Source organism: Zootoca vivipara, chromosome 6, assembly GCF_963506605.1.
Source record: "Zootoca vivipara chromosome 6, rZooViv1.1, whole genome shotgun sequence".
Taxonomy (NCBI): domain Eukaryota; kingdom Metazoa; phylum Chordata; class Lepidosauria; order Squamata; family Lacertidae; genus Zootoca; species Zootoca vivipara.
Window position 1 is genome coordinate 78675483 of NC_083281.1, and position 26084 is coordinate 78701566.

Genomic DNA, 26084 nt, shown 5'->3' on the forward strand with positions numbered 1-26084 from the left:
CAAGCTGACCTCCACCTGCAGGAGGTTCATGAGCCGCCGCCAGAACCTGGAAACAAATTGGCGGCCACGATCCGAAATAACCCTTAAAGGTAATCCATGCAGTCGGAATACGTGGTCAACAAACAGTTTGGCTGTCTCTTCTGCCGAGACCGCCCTGGCACACGGTATAAAGTGGCACATTTTGGACATGAGGTCCACCACCACCAACACTGCGGTCTTGCCCCTGGAAGAAGGCAGATCTGTGATGAAGTCCATGGACACCACTTCCCACGGCCTGTGTGGTGTGGCTAAGGGCTCCAGCAATCCTGGTGGCGCTGCTCTAACCACCTTTGCCCGCTGGCAGGTGTCACAGCCCCGTACATAGTCTCGAACATCTTCCCGCACCCCTGGCCACCAGAAGTGTCTCATGACTAGGTGAGCGGTTTTGTCCCTTCCAAAATGACCCGCCGTTGGGTTGTCGTGCATCTGCTTGAGGACCGTACGTCTAAGCTGGGTGGTGGGCAGGTACAGTGCACCCTTGTAGAAAAGCAGCCCCCTGCGTTCTGCAAAGTCTTTTGCCTGCTCCCTCCCCCCTCTCAGTTCTCTGAAGATGCGGTTGGCAAATTCATCCACTGCCGTCAGTGCTGTGAGTTCTGCCTCGCTCACCACTGCTGCTCCGCAGGACCATGCTGACGGGGGGGAAATGTGCCTGGGTGCTGGTGGCGCCTCCTCCTCCATGTACTCTGGCTTGCGGGAGAGGGCATCCGCCCTGACATTCTGCTCTCCCGGGATGTAGTGGATGGAGAAGTTGAAGTTCGAGAAGAACTCTGCCCACCGTATCTGCCGCTGATTGAGCACCCTGGCAGTTCTCCAGAACTCCAGGTTCTTGTGGTCTGTGCACACCTGGATGGGGTGCTTGGCGCCCACCAGGAAGTGTCTCCAATGCTTGAACGCTGCGTGGATCGCAAGAAGTTCCTTATCAAACACCGTGTAGTTGCGCTCTGGCTGGGTCAACTTCCTGGAGAAGAAGGCACAGGGTCTCCACTCTCTGTTGGCGTCCAGTTGCAACAAAATGGCGCCCACAGCTTTATCAGAAGCATCTGTCTCAACGCGTAGGGGCGCGTCCTGAACCACGTGGAACAGGTTCTGGTCTGAGGCGAACACCCTCTTGAGGCTTTCGAACGCTGCTTGCGCCTCTGGTGTCCACCTGAACTTCTGTTTGCCTCTCAGGCAGTCAGTGATGGGAGCCGTAACGCGAGAGAAATTCTTGATGAACTTCCTGTAGAAGTTGGCGAAGCCTAGTAGGCGTTGGGCATCTTTGCGCGTCCTGGGGCTGTGCCAGTCCAGGATGGCCTGCACCTTGTCCTTGTCCATCGCCAGCCCCTTGTCTGACAGCTTGTAGCCCAGGAAGTCCACCTCTTTGGTGTGAAACTTGCACTTCTCCAGCTTCACATACAGGTGGTTCTCCTTCAGGCGCTGCAACACCTCCCTGACATCTTTCACATGCTGCACTGGGTCATTGGAATAGATAAGGATGTCATCCAGGAAGACCAGGCATTTCTTGAAGAGGAGGGACCCCAGGACGTGGTGCATGAAGGCCTGGAAGCATGCTGAGCCCCCTTGCAACCCGAAGGGCATCACCAGATATTCAAAAGAGCCCAGAGGCGTGAACATCGTGGTTTTCCATTCATCGCCTTCCCGGATCCTGATCAAGTTGTACGCCCCCCGTAGGTCCAGCTTGGTGAAAATCTTGCCCCTGCGTGCCGCTGTCAGGAGATCGTCCACTCTGGGCATGGGGAAAGCCACTGGCTCTGTCACTGAATTCAGCCGTCTAAAATCCACCACAAGACGGCGCTGTTGCGTGTCTTTCTTGTCCACCCAGAAGACCGGGCTGCCCCCTGCTGCCTTGCTTTCTCTGATGAACCCCCGCTTGAGGTTCTTGTCGATGAAAGCGCGCAGATCCTCCAGTTCCTGGTCTGACATGGCGTACAGCTTGGCTGGGGGTATCGTCGCCCCTGGCACCAGGTTGATCTGGCAGTCAAAAGGCCTGTGCGGGGGTAGGTGGTCGGACTCCGCTTCGCTGAAGACCTCCTGCAGGTCCCAGTACGGCTTGGGTATCGCCTCACCCCCTTTGACATGCATGGTGGCCACCGTGGCTATCGGAGGCCCCTCCCCTGGTTGGTGCTGCATGCAATGTTCCAGACAAAAGTCCGACCCAAACGTGATGCATCTCTGGTGCCAACTGATGGAGGGGTCGTGGCGCGCCAGCCAGCTCATGCCCAAGACGATGGGGGGGTCTGAGATGGTGGTGACGTTGAATGCCAGTGTCTCTGAGTGCCTTCCCACCGTCATTCTCATGGGGGGGGGTTTGATGTGTGATGGCCCCTCCCAGCAACTCTCTGCCGTCAATGGTTGCCACGTGCAGAGGAAAATCCAGCTGCAGAAGCTGGATCTGGTGCTCTTCTGCAAAGTTTCTCGAGAAGAAGTTGGCTGAGGCACCACTGTCAATTAGTGCGAGGACCGTCAATGGATAGCCATTTGGGAGCGTTAGCGTGACTTCTAGAACCACTCCTGCTCTGGGAGGGGTGGGCTGGCTCTGCTCCGCTCTGTGCGGGTGGGCGGGCTGGGGCTGTTGTCTGCTGACTGTGCCTGGCTGCTGCCCCTTGTCTCCTGCAGCCAGGCTTTCCCGTTTCCCTGCTGTGGTGCTGCGTCAGTGGGGGAGGGCACCACCGTTCCCGCCTTTCATTGCCACTCCCTGCGATGTGGGCAGTCTCTGATGAGATGCTGGGGGGAGTTGCAGAGAAAGCAATTCCCGCCCCTTCCCTCCTTGCGTCTTGGCGCCGCTGGGGTTTGAAAAGCCCGCGCGCGCGCGCTATCAATCTGCATGGGCTCCTGGTCCTGGCTGGCCCCAGGCGTGGCTTGAAAGGGTTGTTGGGGGAGTGGCTTCTCCTGCGACCGTGGGAACCAAGCCCGCTTTGCGCGCGTTGCTTGCTTGTCGCTCCACCGGGATTCCTGTCTCACCCCCACCGCCAGAGCCGCTTTGCTCAGCTGATCCATAGTACTGGGCTTTGGACCTCTCGAGAGCTCATCCTTCACCTCCTCGTGCAAACCCAAGTAGAACGCCGCTTGCATAGGAGGCGACTCTAGTTCCCACCCCAGTCTGTGCACCAGCATGGTGAATTTCGCCCAATATGCGCGAACTGTCATATTTCCTTGGCGTAAATTATGAAGTTCCTCCTTAGTCTGGTCCATATGACTATCGGACGAATACATCGTTTTCAAACCTTCTAGAAATTGTTTGACATTTTTCATGCAAGGATTCTTGGTTGCGATTAACGGTCTTAGCCACTCCCTGGCTGCCCCGGTAAGGTGCTCCACAATAAACGCTACCCTGTGCTCATCATCGGGGAACTCATTATGGTGCAGCTCAAGAGCATACACGATTTCAGTCTCAAAGCCATGATATTCCCTCGGGTCTCCATTGAACTTGCTTACTAGGGTCCCGGCTCTCCTTCCTGGCAGCACTTGGACTTGGGGGGCCCCTCCCGCCTTGTCTTTCTCTGCATCCAGCTTGCTTTGGAGGTCTACCGCCACCGCCCTTAATTGCTGCTCTCTTTCCTGAAGCGCTCTCACCTGTTCCGCAAGTTGTAGCCGGTCGTCCTGGACCTTCTTAGTCTCTTCTTTAGCTGCCTTTAATTCCCCCTGCGCCTGCAGCGACAGCTGCTGCAGGTCTTCCTGGGCTTTCTCCGCGATCTGCCGCCATCTCTCCGCCTCTGACACGCTCATCCCGGCAACTCCAAAGTAGCCCAAAAAAAGATTCGGAGGTTGCTGTCACAGTGGCCGGAGTAGGCTACTTCAGAGTAACGACGCTACGCAGCTCTGCATTTTATTCTTTTATTGGTGCTGCGTATTTACAGTGCTGAAGTCATTGCTATTTACACGGAGTGATGTGGTCAGTCGGTATCAGAACCTCCGAATGACTTTTGGCGCGTCTTTCCCCAACACAAAAGCCTTGGAAGCCCCATCCTCTTTCCCCTCCTCTTTCTGCGTAATTCCGGAGTTGGGGGGATGGGTCTCCCCCCCTTACTTGCCCCTTCCTGTCCCACCTGGGACCCTGGCTCCGCTACCTTGCCTGAGCCTCGGACCCGACTTCCTGCTTCCCCACTGGAATCGGAGCTCCCTCTGCTTTCCCCTGTGGTCGGTGATGGGCTTGAACTCAGGAGGGGAGGGACTTCGCGATATCCCCTGTCCCTCACACTACCCAACCTCTGCTTAAAGACCTCGAAGGGAGGAGAATCCACCACCTCTTGCGAGAGCCTGTTCCACTGTTGAACAGCGCTTTGTTTTTAGTTTTTTTTAGTTTTTAGTTTTTTTTGTTTTTAGTTGGATCATTTCTGTTTTAATAGTTGGGTCACTGTTTTGGTTTTTAATATTTTTTTATTTGTAAGCCACTTTGGGCAACTTGCTTGTGGAGGAAGAAAGTACACACAGGGAGACAGACAAATAAATAGAACATTATTTACACACACTCACAGCACCATTTAATTTATGTTAATATTAATTCTTAAGCAAAGGATCTAAGCAACTATAGGCTAAGATAAGCAAGAACAGAACACCATGACAGTTATTCATAGGGCTGTAATGACATGTTTCAGCTGTAGATTTTTATTTATGATTGCATTTATAATCCACTTTCCTCCAAGGAGCTCAAGGTGGCCTACATGGTTCTCCCTCTCTCCATATTATCCTTACGACAATGAAAAAGGTGTGGGATTTGAACTGTGGTTTCCCAGGTTCTAGTCCAGCACTCTAACCACTACACAACACAGCCTACAAAACACATGCAGATATAAATACAGAATCCCTATGAAATTTTGTTAACTGCAGGTGGCGGCTGCAAGTCTGAGAATTCTCATCCCATCCCTTGGCACACTTAGTTGTTCTTTTTAATGCAAATCTCTCCCATAATATATATGTAGTTAGTCAATGGAAATTTATCTCTGCTTTTCTAGAGATCACCTTGTTCTTTGGAATTGAAGGTTTCATGTTATTCTGGACCAAACACCTAAAAAGCATTCGGGTCTTCAGCTGGGGACTTTGTCAGAGATTAGCACACGATTCACCCACTATGATAGTTTACCAAAGGACGGAACTGCTGCCTTGCTGTTTCCTGTTCCACACTGCTTTTGCTCCACAGCACCACCACTGCAGCTGGCCAGAGAGTAGAACTGCAGCTTCTAATTCAGCAGGCGCTCAAATTACTTACAAAGCCAGTTGGGTTCCAATCAATCAAATAACGCAGGTGTAGGAACCTTAGGCCCAGGGAACAAATGCCAGCCTCACCTGAGTTACACCTGAATCTTAATAAAGTTGTGGCCAATTTTAGTCCTATAGCAAGTTGTCTTGAGTCATTATTCCTCTCGGGGGTCACCTGGGGTTTGGGGGACTGCGCCTGTCCATGCAATGTCCAGCTGCTGTAGTATTCTAAGCCTCTCTGTCTAGACCAGGCACCCCCCAAACTTCGGCCCTCCAGATGTTTTGGACTACAATTCCCATCTTCCCCAACCACTGGTCCTGTTAGCTAGGGATCATGGGAGTTGTAGGCCAAAACATCTGGAGGGCCACAATTTGGGGATGCCTGGTCTAGACCTCTAAGCTCTGAAATTCTGATAATGGATCTTGCCAGCTTGCATGAGGATAGAGACGGGTTGTGCATAGAAACTAGCCTGCTGAATGAAGACAGATGTGATTTTAGTTGCCCCCCCTCGATTCCTGCCTGTGGCCCCCAAAAGGTTGCCTGGAAGGGAATGTAGCCCTTGGGCTGTAAAAAGTTTCCCAATTCCTGGTCTGAGGTTGTCTTGATATTCACCTGCACTCTGAATCCTGCACTGCTCTCAGCTGCCTCTTGACCTTGCTGTCTGTGAACTACCCTGGACTCTAGCCAAGCCTCGCCAGTAGCCCAGGATGCTGCAGAGCTCTCCCTTTCCCTATGTCTATCCAGCTTCAGATCCCAACTGGTAGGCCACACATGTCTCTGTCACATCCTAAGGCACTGCAGACTTGGAAAGGCAAAACTCCTAGACTGTTGGCCTGGAGAACCTAAGAACATAGGAGATGCCCTGTTAGATCAGTTCAAAGGCCTGTCTAGTCCAGCATCCTCTTCTCAGTGGCCAACCAGATGCCTCAATGGGAAGCCCACAAGTAGGACCTGAATGCAACAGGGCTCTTCTCACTTGTGATTCCCAGCAGCTGGTATTCAGTATCATACTGCCTCTGATTATGGCTGCAGTCTGTTCTTTCCTGCTGTCTGGTTGCTTGGACAGCTGGTGTTACATTGGCCATTCACTCAGTGCTTTGCTGGTTGCTCTCCATTTTGTCCATGATCCGTCAGGGTTTAGCCCAAGCCTGTGAGCTGGGATTGGACCCCGGATACTGCATCTGTCAACACTCTCGCAAAGCAGAACTCATTGTGTTCAGTATGGAGTAATGTTACACACAGAGACACACACACACACGGCTTTTTCATCCTCCTAGAGTCTGATTTCATCCCCATCTAAAGAGCAGGTGGAAGTAAGTTTGGGTTTCCCTGCCTCCATCAACTGAGAAATATTGAGTGAAGCTTATATCATTTCCTGGGAGAGTTTCCAGTCACAAGGCATCACCCAACCATTCCATGCACCATCTGATATTAGTGTCAGAACTCGAAAGAAAGAAAGAAAGAAAGAAAGAAAGAAAGAAAGAAAGAAAGAAAGAAAGAAAGAAAGAAAGAAAGAAAGAAAGCACCAATCTCTGAGAAGGCCTGACTGGTAGGAGGAGCAAAGGGACAGAGCAAAATCCTCCCCCAATTCCGGCTTGGTTTCAGACCCTAGGAAATGCATTGTTTTTATTGATGTAGTGAACCTCCCACTCTACCTTCTTTCAGAATACCAGAAGAGCCCTGTTGGGGATCAGACCAAAGGCCAATATGTCCTTCCTTCTGTTCTCGCAATGGCCAACCAGATGGCCACAAGCAGGACCTGAATAGTGTCCATACAAATCCAATTCCTCCATGAATTTGTCTTTTAAAGTCATCCAAGTTGGTGGCCATCACTATATCTTCTGGTATGAATTTCATCGTTTGACGATCTTCTCCTTTCCCCCAAGATATGTTCCCTCTTCAGCCTTGATCTGTCCTTCAGTGAAGATTTCCACATCTTTCCCTTTCTTCACTGCAACCTACATCTTCAAGATGGATGATGAGAAGTTCAGAGAGGAAACTAACCACCTCCTGTTTTCTGTTGCATTTACTAATGTGTTTCTCCCTCTCTAAAAGTTCATCCAGTGCATATGTCCACGGCTGTTGCTTGCAAGGTGCACCAGGGCTTTCCGAACCAAAAATTCTGGTCAGTCATGCCATTGTGAATGCTGGTTCTCCAGGGTGTTGACCCGTTTCCTGCATAGGTGCCACCATATTGTTGTCATTCTCTTGAACAGGAAGATAATCTCCATTTCGTTCCTCCTAGAACAAGGCAGATTTGTATGAATACAATATATTGATGGATTCAGGCAATGCCAAATAAGTAGAAATGTGACCTTCCTCCAGCCCCAACTCTGATTCCACTTCTAGATCACAACAGCACCATCAAGGGGTAAGGTGTTTTGCTGAATAAACACTGGATATTTTTTACACTATGTTGAAATCATTTTTATACCAAAGTTACTGTTCCTAGTTTTCCCACAAAGGATCTGGGGATTGCAGTTTGGTAGGAGGTGCAGAGAACTGCCCATTGGAGATCTCCAGTGTCTCTCACAAATGTACAGGGTTAGTCCTCTCATCTGTGGGGATCCATTGAAATTAATGGTCATGACTAACTTGGAGTCCTTAACTTTGGTGCGTCTACCCTGAGTAGAACTTGGTTGGCTATTACCCACAGTTCCCAAGTTTTCATGCATGGGTGTAGACCCAGCTGGGGAGAGAATCTGGTGCCCCCCTAGATGTTGCATGACTACACTTCCCATAACTCCTGATCATTGGCCATGCTAGTTGGGGCTGCCTGGGAGCTGGAGTCAGCAACATCTGGAGGGCACCAGGTTCATCATCCCTGGTGTAGACACCAACACTCTCAGTTTCTGGAGACTATTCTTCCCCTGCTATTGAAAAGAGGAGAGAAAGAAAACAGGGGTGGTTTTCCTGCTGCTTCCTTGGGGAGGAGAGGAAATTCCTCTGACACTTTCAGGAGAGGTTGCCCCACATCTTACTGATTCTCACCAGTACTTTATCTGTTTGTTACATGTACCAGTCACTTTATACAAAAGAAAACACCAAAAGGCAATTTAACAAGATAAAATACAACAAATTAAAGCCTGAGTTTCCCCATCCCTGTGGCAGATAATCCAGAAAGAAGTTGCAAGCAAAGTGGGCAGTGGGTAGCAGAGACCCCAAGTTCTGCCCAAGATTGAGGGGGTCCGTCGCATGTCACACACATGCGACTTTGAATCTTCGTCAGCATCAATGGCCGGGGGCTCCTTCTCTCGTGCACTCAGAAGGAGCACTCAGAAGCTGTGTCACTCTTGGCTTCACACTTGGCATCCCCTGCCCTCTCAACATTGAGCATACCTGCCAAGTTCCTGCCGGAAAAATAAGGGATTGGCAGATCGGAAGTAGCGCTGCCGACATTTTGGAACTGGGTAGAGCAGCACCGGAAGCTGCTTCTGAGCATGGTCTGCCCAGTTCCAAAATGGCCGTCGCGCCGGAAGTTGCGCCGCGGCCATTTTGGAACTGGGCAAGTGGCATCGGAAGTCGCTTCTGAGCATGCTCCGCCCAGTTCCAAAATGGCTACCGCGACAAAAATATCCGTTTTTCCAGCTGGGAACGGCTGGGAAAACGGGGGTTTCCCGGGGAATACGGGAGACTTGGCAGCATGCCAACAGATATTGGGGGGGGAGGCAGCTCAGCCCCATAGAGTTTGCACCCCTGGTGGGTGGGAGTCTTTAAGAGAGCAGGGAGCTTAGAGGGGCAACAGTACAAGAGAAGGAAAGAGAAAGTGCAGTAGCAATGCTTAATATATGCTGAAATTGCATTTTGAAAGGAATATGGGCAGAAGAGAAGGAGTTGTAAAAGGCTTATGTAAACGAATACTCACCTGTTCTCTGGGAGCACCTGTGAAGAAGAAGAGAAGAGCTTTTTTCAAAAACCCTGTAGATGACATTTTTAAGGATGAGATTTTCTAAAAATGCCTCCATTTGAGAATAGAAGGAGCAGCACTGACCAGGCCCTCCTTAATGATTAGCTTAAAAAAGGCAAAAACAAAAACAAAACCCCTTTCTCCTAATTTGAACCTGTTGGCTTGAGGCTGCAGCCAACTAAGTTCTACTCAGAGTATGCCATAGAAATTAATGGGTATGACTAACTTAGGTCCATTAACTTCAGTGGGTTTACTCTAATTTAGTTGGATACAACCCATACTAATCCATTGAGGTTAATAAGAGCCTCAGTGGTTCCTTAGCCTTTGCACATCACAGGTGTTCCATAAAAGAGACAAATTGCATGTGTTAATGAGACATCACTGATCAAACAAGACAGAGAGAAGTTGAATGAAGTCTGTCAATCAAAAGGATTTCACTTCAGACAATTTTCCAAGAGTCACATGGCAATAGAGGATGGAACCAGATAGATCAATGGGCAGAGGAATGAATGTAAATTTTACCTCTGTACGCCTGGCAGTTTCCCTCCCCACATCCAGGCATACAAGAAGCATCTTCAGATGCCATGGACATGGTCCTGACAATGCAGAGTAGTCATAGCTGCCAAGTTTTCGCTTTTCTCGCGAGGAAACCTATTCAGCATAAGGGAAAATCCCTGTAAAAAAGGGATAACTTGGCAGCTATGAGAGTAGTGCCAATGATGGGTGTGGCCTGGAGAGAGCTCTGAGGGCCACTTAGAGAGGCCCGGAGTGCCACATTGGACTCCCCCACCCAGGCCTGATATTCCTTATCTCTAGCTTAAAAGCCAAGTATACCTTCTTTGTCCTCTCCAATCAAGCAAAAGAAGCAAAACCAAATGAAGCGGGGTTGGGAGAGATTTTTGACTGCTCAAAGTAGAGTTCCACTTGCAAGACACAGGAATGAAGATTCTGGATTCATTTTTGCTTAACTGCACATGTACTCTTTGCACACTTACGTTTTTCGATGCGCTTCCTCCATTGCCATATTATGATGCCACATATTAAGGCAAGAACCAGCAGAATAAGAATGGCAGTAGTAGCTACAAATACCGGCATAGGCACCTGTCTCTGGCCGACACATCCACAAACTGCATTGGAAACTGCTGTGCCTGCTCGTTCTTCTATCATGCCTGCCTTACTGCAACTGAAAGTTAAATGGAAAGCGTTAAATTAGGAATGAATGTTCAGAAGAATGCTTGATATTTGTGGAGACTCACAGAAGGGCAGTAAAAATGGACCCTGCAACTGCTTGTGGCTGAAACGAGCTGGATGGATAACCTACTACTCAGTGATAGATTTCTCTGACCTTTCTGTGTTTGTGCATACAGATTATAATTGTCAATTTCACTTGGATACTTATTTGGGAATACCCAGGCTGTCTTTATTAACTTATGCATTTAAATTAGGTTCAGTAAGATATAGTTATTGTTAATGTTAGCTGACTATCTTGCTTGCTTGCTTCCTCCCTCCTCCTTCTAATTTCAAGGAATTAGTGAATCAGTCATTTTCAGTTTCCCTCAGTTTCTAATTTTTCTTATCTTAAATCTCGTGTGTGTGTGTGTGTGTGTGTGTGTGTATGGGGGGTTGCATCAAATTGCAATTTCCCTTTAAAAAAAAAACCTCATTGAAATTGCTCATTTTAGTGCAATTTTCTCCTGTTACACCCATTTTTCTATGCTGTTTTGACTAATGCACACATTGTGGAAAGGAATACTCCCTAATGTAATGCATTTGTGTATGTTATCTTCGCCAATGTGTGCATTTTGTGCACAATTACCCCCGATATATACATTTTTTTTGTAGTAAACATTGGTTGTAGAATTGCATTGCAACATTCGTGGTACTGGGAATTTTGAAGGATAATTTTTTTCTGAATTAACTATTGATTTGAAAAGTAGAAAATGGGTAGCTTTGTTTCAAAAAGCAAACAAAATTGAATTTCTTCCCCCATTCTCAGTGTACTTTTATCTTTAAATATGTATTTTAAGAGAAAACAATTGATACGTTATTTCAGGCGACAGCTATATTGGAATATTCAGGAATTGTGAAAAATGGCAAATAAAGTAAGATCCGATTTACACATTTGTATGCCAAATGTGGACCTATTTGTCTTGCAATTTTTCTGGACCTGGATATAATCTAACCTCTATTCAAGCTTTGTACAAACCAAGATAATGGCTCACTAAGTTCATGCTTAGTTCTTTAACTTCCTAGCAATAATGGGAAGGAAACAGCACTGAATGGAAAGAGGTGTAGAATTAAGACTACCGGTATGTGGCATCACACAGCCACAAACTGGAAATGCAGCTGTGAGCGAGTCTTTAGTGGCACCTACTTAGTCCAAGGTTCACAGGAGGTGGACATCTCGGTCTCTGAATAGGTCCCAGGAGGGCAGGGTACGAACCAGGTGTCATTGGTTTCTGTGCCTGAAAAAGAATGAGAGGAGGGGAATAGAGCCCTTTGCACCTTTCATGCTTATGTCCTGCTTGTGTGTTGGGGCATCTGGTTGGTCACTGTGAGATCAGGATGCTGAACCAGAAGGACATCTTGTGTCCTTGTGTTTTATTGTAGTCCCTTGTTGCTTTGAGAGTCAATCATCTATTCACATAAGAACCATAAAAAGAGCCTTCCAATGCTCATCTTATCCAACATCCTATTCTACCAGTGGTGATCCAACTGTGTTGATGTATTAAGCCAAGGCGAGGAAGCCTTTTTCAGCCTGAAGACAGCATTCTGTTGTGGGCAGCCTTCCAAGGGACACATGCCAGTGGTTGGTGGAGCCAGAACCAAAGGTGGGTGGGACAATGGATGCAAATTTATACAGCAGACTAGTTTCTACAGATAGACCATCCTCCATTCAGAGAGGCAAGAGGCCTGATCACTGGCGGAGCAAGCGGTACCCGGAGAGCAACACCCCGTATGGACTGCACATGTGTGGCATCCCACGCATGCAAGGTCTGTACGGGCTGCCACACATGCACAGTCCATATGGGCTGCCGCTTGTGCGGGGCGGCCGACCTTACAGGGGCAGCCGCTTGTGCATGGTGGCCTTATGGGGGCAGCCGCTCACGCACGGCGCCCCGTAATGGCACATGCAAGTGGCAGCCCATACAGACTGCGCATGTGTGGCAGCCAGCCTTACAGGGGCAGCCGCTCGCAAGTGAGCGGTTTGGGAGTCGCAGGGGGCGCCAAGTGTCACCCCCCTCCAGGGTGGCACCCAGGGCGAACCGCCCCCAACACCCCCCCTTGCTATGCCCCTGTGCCGGATCAGAGTCCAAGGACATATTCCAGCCAGGCCAAACGGTCATGTGGAAAGCAAAGCCAGAGAGGGGTGCAGCCTGGGGGTAGTCTGAAGAGCCAAATAGAGTGGCTTGGAGGGCCGCATATGGCTTCTGGCTCTGAGGTTCCCCACCCCCCTGTATTAACAGCATCTTAAGTATTAGGGTTGAGTTTATGCTCACTGTGATAATTATTTTTCTTCTGAACATGGGAGCTATAAGTAAATTATTTTTAAGATCGGCAGAATAGTGACTGCACCAAATCTCTACTGAGACTTACCTGGCTGTGTCACCTTAAAACCAGGTGGAGAAATGGTGTGCTTTGAGCACTGTTCACACTCGTGGTTGATGAACTGAGTGCAATAATAGCCAGGCTTGCAAGAGCAGACTGTGTTCTTCGTATACGTGCATTCTTCTTTAACTCTTAGATGGGCTCCTGCCAGGCACAATCACAGATATGAGGGTTTGTGGGGGCCACTGCTATGTTTGTTATTATTTTTCAATTCCCCCCCCCCCAATCTCCAAGTGGTGGCAGAACCAAGGAGTTCTAGGTGTTTACTTGGCAGGAAGGTCAATGGAGACTGCAGTGTCTTTAGGATATATGGCTTTATCTACGTATATATATATACAACTTGAGCATGAGATGGACCACAGCATTAACCCCCTACAGATCTTGCTTCTTCATTAGCCGCAGCTTTGGATCCAGCACAGATCAGGCATGACTCTGTGTCCCCAGCTTCCATTCTGCTTGCAGCTCAGCACACACACATCTGGCTATTCTTCTCCTACCTAGCAGCTAGGTAAAGGAAATGCCCACCCATTAGCCTGGAGGGCACCATCACCTAGCTCTTAAACCTAGCTCATTCTTTTGTGATGCTGATGAGGACAGTTAAGTGGCCAGCTAAGGCCAGACACTGGTCTTACAAAAAAAATCAATAAATGTATCACCAGTTCAGTGACATTGACCAATTATATATGCATAATTTAAATAATCTGTAAGGCAAGGCACTGAAATATAAACATGCATAATTAAAGGATCCTAGTCTTTTTTGCTCAGCACCTTGGACAGGTCCCCAGACTCAAGAGCTCTCCTCCAGTACCTTCTAGTGATGACACATGTCCCCAGGGGCCCTGCCTGGCGATGGCAGGCAGCCATTTTAATATTTCACTATAACCCTGACGTAGCCTTGAACAAAGGCATTGTGGGAAATGAAAAAAGTCTCAGGCGACTTCTGCCACTCCTGTGGCCAACAACCCTAAACCATGGAGATGGGGGGCAGCAAAGGCATTCTGTGAAGAGATTTGGCTTACATCCACTAAGAGCAAGGCCTTGAGGGTTGCAACCAGCGCTAATCGTACTCAGAGTAGAGTCATTGCAGGTAATGGGCATAACTGAGGTTCATTAAATTTAATAGATATACTCTGAGGAGCACTTAGCTGGTGGCTCAAAGGGTGGTGACAAGGGAGAGGGACTTTTCAGTTGTGGCTCCCTGTCTGCAGAATGCCCTTCTCAGTGAAGTCTGCCCAGCGCCTTTTGCTGGCATTTTTTTCAGCGCCAGCTAAAAACCTAACCTTTTCTTTCCCCCAGATCTTTTGGATAGACTGATATGGTGTTGTTTTCTTACCAGTGTGCTGTGTGTGATGCATTCATATTAATATTTTGCAATGTATTCTAAGTAAATTGGGTAACAAACAAGAAGAATTTTTACCTGATTCACATTCTTGACATTTGAAGCACTTTGTCAACCCATTTGACCGGTTTGTGTATGTCCTCCCAGCACAAGGAACACATGTTGTACTGGAAGTAGAAGTGCAGTCTCTCTCGACTCTGTATCCTGTGGATAAAGAGGTTCAGGTAGAGTTGGGTTCAGCACATTTCCATGGTTTGTATACCTACCGTGGGGAACTTTCCAATACAGTGGTACCTCGGGTCGCAAACACCTCTGGTTACAAACACTTCGGGTTACAAACTCCACTAACCCAGAAGTAGTACCTCGGGTTAAGAACTTTGCCCCAGGATGAGAAGAGAAATCGTGTGGTGGCAGTGCGGCGGCAGCAGGAGGCCCCATTAGCTAAAGTGGCACCTCAGGTTAGAATGGTTTCAGGTTAAGAATGGACCTCCAGAATGAATTAAGTTTGTAACCTGAGGTACCACTGTATTTAATTCCCCCACCCAACTTGACCAATGGACATGCCCATCAATTCTCCGGCCATCAAAAATGTGGGTCTTGATCCGGTTTGCTTTCAAGAATGCTAGGTTCATGCCAGACCTTGCAGGACCAACACAAGACATTTTGCTGCTTGAGGCAAATGGGAAAATGGCGCCCCTCCTCTGAATCCTAATTGTTAAGCAGCCTCCTCAACCACGTCTGGGTGGGGACAATGCCAGGGACTAGTGTGGCTAAGCCGGTGAATGAGGGGGACAGTGGGGCAATGGGTAGGACCCGTGTGACCCACCCCCACCCCCTTCTCCACTACTGCCTGAGGCGACTGGAGGCAGCCTGGAGAAGCCCCAGCTTGCTGGAGGCTACTGGGGAGAAGAAAGGGGACTAGAGAGGAGGAGGAGGTAGCAGTTCCTATCCGTAGCTGATGTAGAAACAGCGAAGTTCGGTGAAGACGCCCCTCTTTTTTCTGGATCTGCCACCCCACCCAGTTGTCCCCAGCCTGCCACCTGAGGCAACTGCCTCTACAAGGCCAGTGGATGGGCCGGCCCTGTTTACAGGGAGAAGAACAAGGGTGTCGTGCCTGCTTACCTGGATTACACCTGGGGCAGCATTCGCCACGGATATCATACTCTGAATCAGTACAGGAGGAGGCTTCCTGGTAGAGAAGCAGCTGTGTTGCGAGGAAGATGCAGAAGCTCTTTTGGGGAGAACAAAAACGAGAGAGAAAGGAGACTTTAGTCTCACTGTGCCCGGCTCAGTGCATTCTTCGTTCCCCCCTGGCCCACCCCAGGAAAGGCAAAGAAGGATGTGACACAGCAGCCTGAAAAATTTGAGCAGGAAACAGGGATGCTCTTGAACTTATTACTTTCTCCCCCAGGTTTTTGGAGTTATGAAGCAAACAGATATGAAGCTCCTATCAGGTTGCTGCTTCAACTGAGTCCAGGTTTGGGAGCCTGAGAGCCACATTCTAGGTAGCCTTCCATGCTAGTGCTTATGTTTGCTCCAATTCAATGTTAAAGATCAGGTTTCCCTGGCGAGTGGGGGTGGGCTGTGGTGGGACAAACAGAAGTCTGGATGAAACCTTACTCTGGAGTAGCCCCAGCTGAGCTGGGAAAGCCCAGCATCCACCGCATCCAAACTCTCTAATCCCAATAGATCTTGGGTTTGGATTCGGTTGTTAAATATGTATTTGAATAGCTACTGAAATACGAATTTTCATGTTTATGTATTTATTTTTAAATCAGACCTTAATGCCGAAACGGTACTGAACAGACTTACAAATTAAGACGTGCAAAACAAACACTGACCAGAAACTGACTAGCATAGTAGCCAGGGACTTTCCTGAGGGCAATGTCAAGCCTTTGGAACAGGAAGTGCCATAAAGCATTTCCTTTTGCACTCACAACTTCTCCTAAGCAAGAACAACCTCTTCCTGGTTCGGATGTGCTTCAGTGGCCTCTCTGCAGCCTGACTTGGATTCTCACCTCTTCCCCTCCAACACACACACCAGCCACTGAGCCTTGCTGCCCTTTGACAGTTGCTCAGACCTGCCTGGCTAGGTAGGCCTGATCATGGCAGTGGCAGACTTTGGGCTCTCAAATTTCGACAATAAACATCAGGCCGAGGGCTGCCTCTCCTGTTCCATTGTACAGTGTGGTTGCATCAGCCGTAGTACCCTAAGACTTCCTCTGCTGGTGGTGCCCTCAAAGCCCAGTTGATGACACCAATGCTCTGAACACAAGTGGCTGGAATTAAATGCACACCAAATGTGGGACAAATTTAGTAGACCTATGTTAGTCATGAATTTCAATGGGTCTACTCCAGACATCCCCAGACTTCGGCCCTCCAGATGTTTTGGACTACAATTCCCATCATCCCTGACCACTGGTCCTCTTAGCTAGGAATCATGGGAGTTGTAGGCCAAAACATCTGGAGGGCCGCAGTTTGGGGATGCCTGGTCTACTCCATGGGTAGGCAACCTAAGGCCCGTGGGCCGGATGTGGCCCAATCGCCTTCTCAATCCGGCCCGCGGACGGTCCAGGAATCAGTGTGTTTTTACATGAGTAGAATGTGTCCTTTTATTTAAAATGCATCTCTGGGTTATTTGTGGGGCATAGGAATTCGTTCATCCCCCCCCCAAAAAAAAATATATAGTCCGGCCCACCACCTGGCCTGAGGAACAGTGGACCGGCCCACAGCTGGAAAAGGTTGCTGACCCCTGGGACTGGCAATAGATGCAACCCAGAGCTACTTAAGATATCACCCAATGCATTTTTGGTTCTTATTTTCATAAACAGGTGCCTTTCTATGCATCCATCCATGCCTGGAGAGCTGCACTGCAAAATTTGGAGAAGTTCACATTTTAAAGGAGGCTCATATTGTGTCGGAACAAGTGAATTAGGGCGATTTGCTTTTAAAACTGCAGTGAACTGAATTTTTCTCCCATCCGTACATCAAATGCATTCCTGTGCACACTTGCTTGGGAGAAAGCCCAATGAATACAGTGCGATTTACTTCTGAGTAAACATGCCGAGAATCGTTTTTTGCTAGAGAATGCTTTTAAAATGTTCGGGGGGGGCGGGGGGGGAGGCAAGGAACAGGAGGTCAAAAACATAGTGAACTCCTTTTGTTTCTCCACAAGGTGGCGTTCCGTGCCTGTCTATCAAAGTGGGTGGTGCGGAGGGAGTAAACAAAGAATCGACCTATGCACAGGGAAATTCCCAGAGCAAACAAACCTGGAGTTGTTTTGTGACTTGCAAAGGCGTTTTTCGGAATATGCATTTGCAGTCATGGTGTTCAAACCTATGTTGTTGTCAGCTGCATGAAGAATTGGCATGCAAATAAATTCAATGGTAGGTATGAAGCAGGAGAGGAGAACTTGAACACCTCCAACACTGTTGGACTCCAACTCTAATCAGCTTTGGCACGCATGCCCAATGACCCAGGATGATGGGAGTTGTAGTCCAACATCTGGGGGCCCATAGGGTCGCCATTCTTGACATAAAATTCAAGGACTGTAATCCCAAACCTACTTAATAGGCAGTAATAGGATAGGAAGAGTTGTTGTTGCTGTTGTTAATCACTTTTCTCACAGAATGGCCCAAAGTAATGTACATTAAAACCAATTAAGAACATGCAATAAAAACACAGCTATCCAGACAAGAGTCAGGACTTACAGAAAAAAGAAGAAGAAAAGAAGGCTGCAATCCCATCCATCATATCAAGGCCAAAAGCCCAGGTAATGACAGAAGCCATTCCAGGCACGGCTCCCTGGGGAGAGCATTTCACCAGCAGGGAGCCACCACTAAAAAGGCCCACCCAAAGAAGGTCTTCATATTGATCACAGGGTCTGGGTTCACAAGGTCTGGGTTCAGTCATGTGGGGTTACCAATATTCTTGAGCAGATTTGTATTTAATTCGGTTGCAGACTGTATTTATTATTATTATTATTATTATTATTATTATTATTATTATTATTATTATTTACTTATATCCTGCCCATCTGTCTGGGTTGTGCCAGCCACTCTGGGTGGCTTCCAGCAGAATATAAATAAAATAATGAAACATTCTATGACCAAACATTAAAAACTTCCCAATACAGGGCTGCCTTCAGAAGTCTTCTGAAAGTTGTCTTTGACTTCTGACAGGAGGGAGTTCCACAGGGCGGGCGCCGCTACCAAGAAAGCCCTCTGCGTGGTTCTCTCTAACGTCACTTCTTGCCCTAGGAGGCAACTCCTAGGGGGTGAGGTCCCTTTGCCCTCCCCCACTGGTGGAGGAAGAGGAGTGCGGGGGGAGCTCACCACCCCCGGCAGTGCAATCTCGGTGGGGTGCCATCACAGCTGTCCCTCACCCTCGCTGGGCGCTACAACCCTGGAGGCGGCATGCCCCGCCCCCAGGACGCACACCACACCCCCAGGACACGCGTCAGCCCCACCCCCACCTGCTTTCCGCCCCCCCCTCGGTGCCAGAGCATGAAGCTCCGCCACTGCCCTCCCCCCATTAAATATTTGAGGGGGTACTCCTGCCCCAGGTTGATGGGCATTGCCATTATAATGGTGCTCATGTTCCATGTCTTGTGATCAGTTAGGTGGGACAGGGCTTACCTGTCCCCCAATACTTTATTCAAGTTGGCACCTCTCCTTCCCGCAGTGAGGGAACCACCCGAAGGCCCTCAGAGCTGGACCTGGCTGAACGATAGGAGTGCAGTTCCTCCTTCTGGTAAATTGGGCCAAGGCCATTTAGGGCATTAAAGGTCAGCACCAACACTTTGAATTGTGCCCGGAAATGTACTGGGAGCCAATGTAGATCTTTTAGGACCAGTGTTATATGGTCTAAGCAGTCGCTCCCAGTCATCAGTCAAGCAGGCCAAGTCTGGATTAGTTGTAGTTTCCGAGTCGCCTTCAAAGGTAGCCCCACGTAGAGTGTGTTGCAGTAGCCCAAGCGGGAGATAACCAGACCCAGGAATGCAGAACCTACCACTCCCACCATCCCAAGCCAGGACGGATCATGATCAGTAAGTATGGGTCTTGTATTCCGGAAGATGACACAGGTTCTCCTGGTCTGGCACTGAGGCAGAAATGCAAGCACGGGAGCGAAAAAAGCTACAAAAATGTACGACGTGACAGAGCCAAGTATATACAAGTTATAAGAAGAAGGGCAGAGAAATCGCTGTGCTGTGCTAACTGAATGCGGGTAGGGGGGAGCCATGGTTACAAGTGAAGCCCGAAACTAACGGAATCACATTGGCTGGGAAATTCTGGTTTCACAACATTGCAGCCTCATGATGGAATCTTTTGAAATCTTTCTGCTGAAATCTGGTGACTAGGGGTCAGCACCATTGCATTCACAGAAAGGGATGTGTTTTTTCCCCCTTCTGCTGCTGACTTTGTCAGAGGCCAGTTCTGCAAGGAAACCCTCAGCTATCTTGGATCCCACAGCTATTTTAGTCAACCCAGTGTGGTGTAGTGGTGTAGAGCCAGTGTGGTGTAGTGGTTAGAGTTCTGCACTAGGACCTAGGAGTCAAAGGTTCAAATCCCCACTCGGCCACGATGATGAATCATTGAGGGACTTGGGGCCAGTCATTGCCTCTCATCCTGACCTACTCTCAAAGGGTTGTTGTAAGGATGAAATGGGGAGGGGGAGAACCTTCAAGCTCCTCGAAGGAAAAAAAGGTGGGATACAAATACAATAAATTAGCAGAATGGTGGAGGATGTTGCATTTTTCAAGCTATCAAGGATATTTTGTTTTTTTGTATCTTAAAGCTGATCTTGGTTATAATTTTAGTCCCTACTTTGGAAGTGCTTAAGAGTTTTATTTTCACACCCCTACACATGTGGGCAGTGCCAGATTTACATATAAGCTAAACAAAAAGCTATAGCTTAGGGCCCCACTCTCTTGGGGGCTTGAAAAAAATTCAAAGGGAAAAAAACCCCTGGATGTACATTTCCAAAATATAAGATAAAAAACAAATAAAATAAAACTGACGTACAGCCACAGTGTTTTGTGTTGTGTAGGCGCCTATGATGTAAGTAATGGGCCCTGCCTGCTCCCTAAAATATCACTGGTTTGCTCATTTCTATATACAGATAACTATTAGGTCCATAAATCACAAGATAGCATATATTCAACACAAAAAACAGCGACAATTTGTTGTTGACAAAGGACAGCTGGACATATAAAGGGCCCCATTACCTTCAGTAGCTTAGGGCCTCATCAAACCTAAATCCGGTCCTGCATGTGGGTGTGTAATTATGTTTGTGTATACACACACACACACACACACACGGTGATGTTATTTTATGTAGTTTGGTACAGTATTTGCATTTGATTTGTATTGCGCATCATCTGGAGTAGAAGTGAGGAAACTTTCTCGGCTTGAGGGCCGCATTTCATCTCCCATCCAGATAAGCAAGATGCGTTATCAGGGTCCGAAGATGTACTCCATCCAAGTTAGGAAGCTGGACCAGTGAGCAGTGTGTCCTGGGGACAGTCCCCAAGGCCTAATACAGAGGCCTGGACCTGATGCCCCCTACCCCTCAGCTAGAGAACTCTGTTCATATTTGGCCAATGTGTGCCAGCAAATAAGTGAATTCCAAATAGAATCCAGTTTCATAGTTTCTGGTGAAGATGTGGTAAAGCAGTATTTCAATTATTTTGACCAACGAGATGGTGCAATGGGAAACAGCTCCGGGGGGGGGGGGGCTATAAGCAGGGCTTTTTCAGCAGGAACTCACCGGAACTCAGTTCCAGCACCTCTCAGGTGGGCGCCATTGCCATTATAAGAGAACAAGGGAGGTGTTTGTGGCTACTTCTGGCACCTCTTTTTCTAGAAAAATGGAACTGGCTGTAAGGGATGCTGTCATCCAAGAAGTCATGCCAACAGACCTTGCAGAAGTGAGACACCACAAACCCACATTGTGACCCAACATGACTCAGGAACATTTCTTCCCCTCCGTGTGTAACATTCTCTGAGACATTAATCTTGCTACACAACAGGGTGCAGAAGTGAATGATGCCTTGTCAGACAGGAAATAACCTTTGTACTTAAGAGAACTTTATTATTATTATTATTATTATTATTATTATTATTATTATTATTATTATTATACCCCGCCCATCTGGCTGGTTTTCCCCAGCCACTCTGGGCAGCTTCCAACAAAATATTAAAATGCAATAGTCTATTAAACATTAAAAGCTTCCCTAAACAGGACTGCCTTCAGATGTCTTCTAAAAATCTGGTAGCTGTTTTTCTGTTTGACACCTGATGGGAGGGCGTTCTTGGCAACTTGGCTTCTCGCAGTGAAGGAACCGCCAGAATGCCCTCAATGCTGGACTTCAGTGTGCGGGCTGAACGATGGGGGTGGAGACGCTCCTTCAGGTATACTGGACCGAGGCCATTTAGGGCTTTAAAGGTCAGCACCAACACTTTGAATTGTGCTTGGAAACGTACTGGGAGCCAATGTAGATCTTTCAAGACCAGTGTTATGTGGTCTCGGCGGCTGCTCCCGGTCACCAGTCTAGCTGCTGCATTCTGGATTAGTTGTAGTTTCCGGGTCACCTTCAAAGGTAGCCCCACATAGAGCGCATTGCAGTAGTCCAAGCGAGAGATAACTAGAGCATGCACCACTCTGGCGAGACAGTCTGCGGGCAGGTATGTTATGTTCAGGGCCACTTCTTCCTATCAGTTTTTCTTCTGTTTTACTTCTGCTGTCAAAAACTGGGAAACTTGACAGTGTGGGGTACAGTCCTTTACTTTAGAGTAGATGGAAGTGGGGTTATGAGGAGGGAGTTTGTGGGTTGTACAGTAGATTCTCTGGCTGCCCATCTACTACAAAGCCAGGTTCATAGTCCTTGTGTTAATTTACAAAGCCCTGACTGACTTCGGTCTGGGGTACCCTGATATCCAAGCTCGATCACTGAGATAATCGGCAAGACCATCGTTGGTTGCATGCTCACCTGTCCACAGCAACAAACCAAGCCTTTCATGTCATTGGCTCAGTCCTGTGGAATGCTCTACCAATAGAGATTCAGCTTTGACTTTAAAAGCTTGGTAGGAGGGTCATGCCAACTGTCAGGACATTTTCACAGCTTGCACCTGGGAATCCTGACTTCTGGACTTTGTGCTTGCTGCTGAGCTTGTGTCACAATCAGATCTCCCCCTTGCTCTCAAGCAAGACTTTCTATCGTGGTGTTTGGGGATGGGAGTCTGACAGTTGGCGGGGCAGTGCCCCCTTTGCTCTCATGCATCAGCCAAGGTGGCGATTCTGAGAAATTCCTGGAGGTTTGGGAGGCGTTTTTTGGCATTAACGCCCTTCTCTCTCTCTCTGTTTGATGCCCTTGCAATGAACAGAATGGCTTAGTGAACATTCCTCAAGGCGGACACGTTTCAGTGTTCCCCATGAAGACAGGTACAGTTCAGGTAGCCACCATATTTCCATTGAACCACGTCAAATGGTTATAGAGGAGATAAAGTGGGTTAAAGCACCCACCCAACTATGTCATCCTCAGTCTCTCAAAGGAAGTTTGGTGTACCTTGCAACAGGTAGCTTGAGGAGCACTCCTGTAACATACAGACTGGCCTGAAAGGTGAGTGTTCACCTTTTGAGGTTTTGCTTTTAAAAATAGTAATCATGTGGCTTTCTGAGTACAGAGAGTGAGTGACTCACCAGAAAGGCGAAGATTTGTCACTCATTGCACCAGACACCACAGGTATTAGCCAATAGAAAAGTCACTTCTGCACCCACGCAACTGTTTGCACACACACCCTCCATCGTCCCACATTTATTTCCACCACCAAAAAAAAGAAGGTCACTGAGAGAGGATGTCTGGATCATACTCAATGCCTGAGTAAAGACGGGGTTGTGGTTGCGCTAAAAGTAGAAGTCAAAAGCCCAAGGTGCCTGTCTTATAATTAGGTGAACTTGCGGGTTTCTTTAAATAAATAAAAACAGCATCAGTTCCTATGCCATTTGGCAAACGGCAGTTTTGAAATGAAAGGTGACTTCAAAGGCAGCCCAGGCTTCGATCAGATGTGCCAGGAAGCTGGAGGACTCAGGACAGAAGTGGAACATGCAAGGTTTGGGAAACACACAGATCTTGCCATGATCTAGGAAAGCCGAACAATAATTCCTGTCTTTGCGCAACCTTCAAGAAAAGGTTTCCTACGGCAGTAAACAAAGGCTGTTAGGCTCAGATCCTGCAACCATCTACCTGGGAGAAAGTGCCACAGAGTTGGCCTTACTTAAATATGTAAAGCCTTGATGGGAGATTTGAGGCCCTTGAGTTGGTATCCAATAACAACTTGGTATCCAACAAGTTGGTTTCCAATAACAACATCATCTCTCATAAGCCCTACCCAGCACTGCTAGTTATCAGGGGTGATTGGATTTGAAGTCCAGGGATTTGCCTGCCCTAATTGTTCAGGATCATTGCTGTTACTAAGGATGGGGGAGAAATCAGATTTTGTTTGCATTGAGAGGCAAACCTACCTAAAATTCACTTTCTAAAATAATACACAAACTGAAACACAGTCGCCCTTCAAAATTCACACTTCTCCATGCAAGTAATGTGTGCAAAAATGCATCTGTTAAAATGCAACCCATGCCGACTATAGCATCCAAATATGCATTATATAAGAGGGAATGGTTGCGTGTGGAGACCCTCTATCCCAGGCCTAGAAACAAATTCAGACATGACTCGTATTTTTGTTTGGTTTTTGGCAGAATTTAGGCCACAACTTTATTGATTACAAATCAAATGAGTGGTTGCATAGGCTCTGGTTCGACTAGCCACCTAGGGTAGCACTGACTCAGGGCGCACCTGGAGTCAGCAGCCAGGTACACACCTGGGACGGGGTTGCCCGACTGGCACGCACCAGCTGGGCCCTGATTCCCCCACATGTGCCCAGAACACTGGATTAGGGCAACCCCGCTTGGGGGAATACCAACCATCAGTCCATGGATTCCCTTAAGAGGAATACCCAAATATATAATTATAGGGTGGTAAGGGATCGTACCGCCCTATCAGCATGAACCAGAGCCTATCCGCCAACCTTACAAGTTGTGCCGATTTGCTACGCGGCAGGCGAACCCAAATGGCAACAGCCAATCAGCCAAGTGGGGAAAATTCCTGCCGTGCCCCTGCAGCAATGCAGCTCAACCGGAGAAGGAGGGTCTCTACGGTGAGCTCAGCATTTAAGTACTGGTACATCCGACTCTTTGATTGGCAAGCCCTCAGCCCAATTGCACCCCATCAGGTGGACCACCAATAGGGTGTTGTGGCTGCTCCAATTGTCCCGCCCCAACACCTAGACCTGGTCTGCTGGGACCCACCGCAACACGTGCCCTCTCTTGCAAGGAGGACCCAATTTGCAAAAAAATGTATACATTGGGCAAAATTGCCTATGGAGATGTGTTCTATCAGGAGAAATGTGCACTCAAATGCTCGTGAACTTTTTAAAAAAATCACAAACCAATGTGAAAATGTGGAGAACGGAACTTATGAGTGCAAAGATGAGAAACTGAAAGGGACAAATTTCCAGGTCCTTCCTGATCCCCAAATAAATTTGCACATTACCAACAATTTCATTGGTTAAAATCCTAAGCCAAGTGTACCTTTTGATTTAAAGGAATAAACACCTGCTAGCAGCCACTGCTCATAGGAAAAACCACCTTTCACTTTCAGTTACTGGGGAAGTCTTAGAGAGAGAAAACAAGTGGGACCTGAATTCCCAGTCCAACCCAACCAGGTAAAACAACAAAAGCTTTAATTTCTAAAAGGCGATGTTTGCCACCTGCCAGGTGTATTCTCCCTGCTACCATTCCTAGTGGAGACTGAGCCATACACTGGTCAGCTAAGAACAAGTGAGCTGGCAATATCCTCTGGCTGGCCCAACACCCACTCTCCTTGAAGCCCTCATTTTTTTCAGGAGGAAGGAGGCAGATCTCTTTATTGCACCCTTATTTCACGATAGGCTGACTGGAGGGGAGGGGATACACACAGTTTCAAAGTTTGCTTACCAGATGCATGGTGCCGAAAGAAGGGGTTCCAGGAGGATTCCAATTCCATCCAGTCACGAGGCAGACAAAGGTCATTACCCTGTAGTTAACTGCAATCTTGTGTTTACCTCCCTTCGGTTCCTATAGATCCAGGATTTCTGGACTCCATATTCCCAGCACCGAGAACATTGCATTCTGAAGTTCCCACGGTTCCCACTGCCTTTGCCCTCTAGGCCTCCAACCAAACGAGACCAAACTTGCCAGGCAATCTCCGAGTCCTGTCAAACGAAGCAGTCACAGCTCGGCGATCGGAGCTCCAAAAGTGAAAGTAAAAAAGAAAGAAAGATATATCTCTCTGGCTGTGGTTTCTTTCTTTTCCCCTGAGGCTCTTAAATAATCGCACTCAGTTCCAGATAATTTCTCCCCAGCCACTTCATTTCTCGTCACTGAAGCTCGTCTGCCTTTCCTCCTTTTTATGCAAACTCTTCTCTGGATCCTGTGTTCCCAGAACTGTTTACAGACGGGAAATAGCAGACAGGGAGCAGGAGGTGGGCTCTAATCACAATAGATCAGTCCTTCTGATCATGCTTTTTAAAAAAGTACCTGGCAGCAGAAAGATGAAAGGAAATGACTGACTCTAGTCCAAGTGAATCGGTCCCGGTTGATGGAGGACAGGAGCAGTGAAGAGTTGGCTGAACTTGAAGCTAGGCAAAAGCACCACCTGGCTCTTGAACTCTGACCACCAGGCAACTGCTGACATTGGCAAACCTTTCCCTTTCAATATCTTTCATTTCCCCTGATCTTAGATTCAGGTCTCCACATTTCCACAACAATTTGTGGGGTGTTCTTTTTTTCTTTAAAAGCACTATTCCTGTCGTGAAAGTTCACTAGTGCAAATTTCTCCTGGCAGTTTCGTATACAGTTTCAATTTACGTACTCATTTTTGCAAGCCATTTCCCGTA

The 26084-nt window shown here is 47.9% G+C and overlaps 1 protein-coding gene across 2 annotated transcripts in view; it reads right to left on the minus strand.

Annotated features, from left to right (window-relative positions):
• TNFRSF14 (TNF receptor superfamily member 14) overlaps positions 1 to 25716 on the minus strand; it is a 28840-nt gene extending 3124 nt beyond the window's left edge. The window contains exons 1-8 of one of the 2 annotated variants that reach the window (XM_060276179.1): positions 25251 to 25716; positions 15214 to 15322; positions 14170 to 14295; positions 12741 to 12896; positions 11518 to 11608; positions 10139 to 10326; positions 9102 to 9118; positions 4241 to 7477 (exon numbers count right to left, since the gene is read on the minus strand). In XM_060276179.1, coding sequence (XP_060132162.1) covers positions 7367 to 7477; positions 9102 to 9118; positions 10139 to 10326; positions 11518 to 11608; positions 12741 to 12896; positions 14170 to 14295; positions 15214 to 15322; positions 25251 to 25316 — 864 coding nt within the window. In that variant the 5' untranslated portion in view covers positions 25317 to 25716 and the 3' untranslated portion in view covers positions 4241 to 7366. Of the gene's footprint in view, positions 1 to 4240; positions 7478 to 9101; positions 9119 to 10138; positions 10327 to 11517; positions 11609 to 12740; positions 12897 to 14169; positions 14296 to 15213; positions 15323 to 25143 lie in introns of both variants that reach the window. The other variant, XM_060276178.1, reaches the window with a different exon arrangement.
• Between the last annotated feature and the right edge of the window lie 368 nt (positions 25717 to 26084).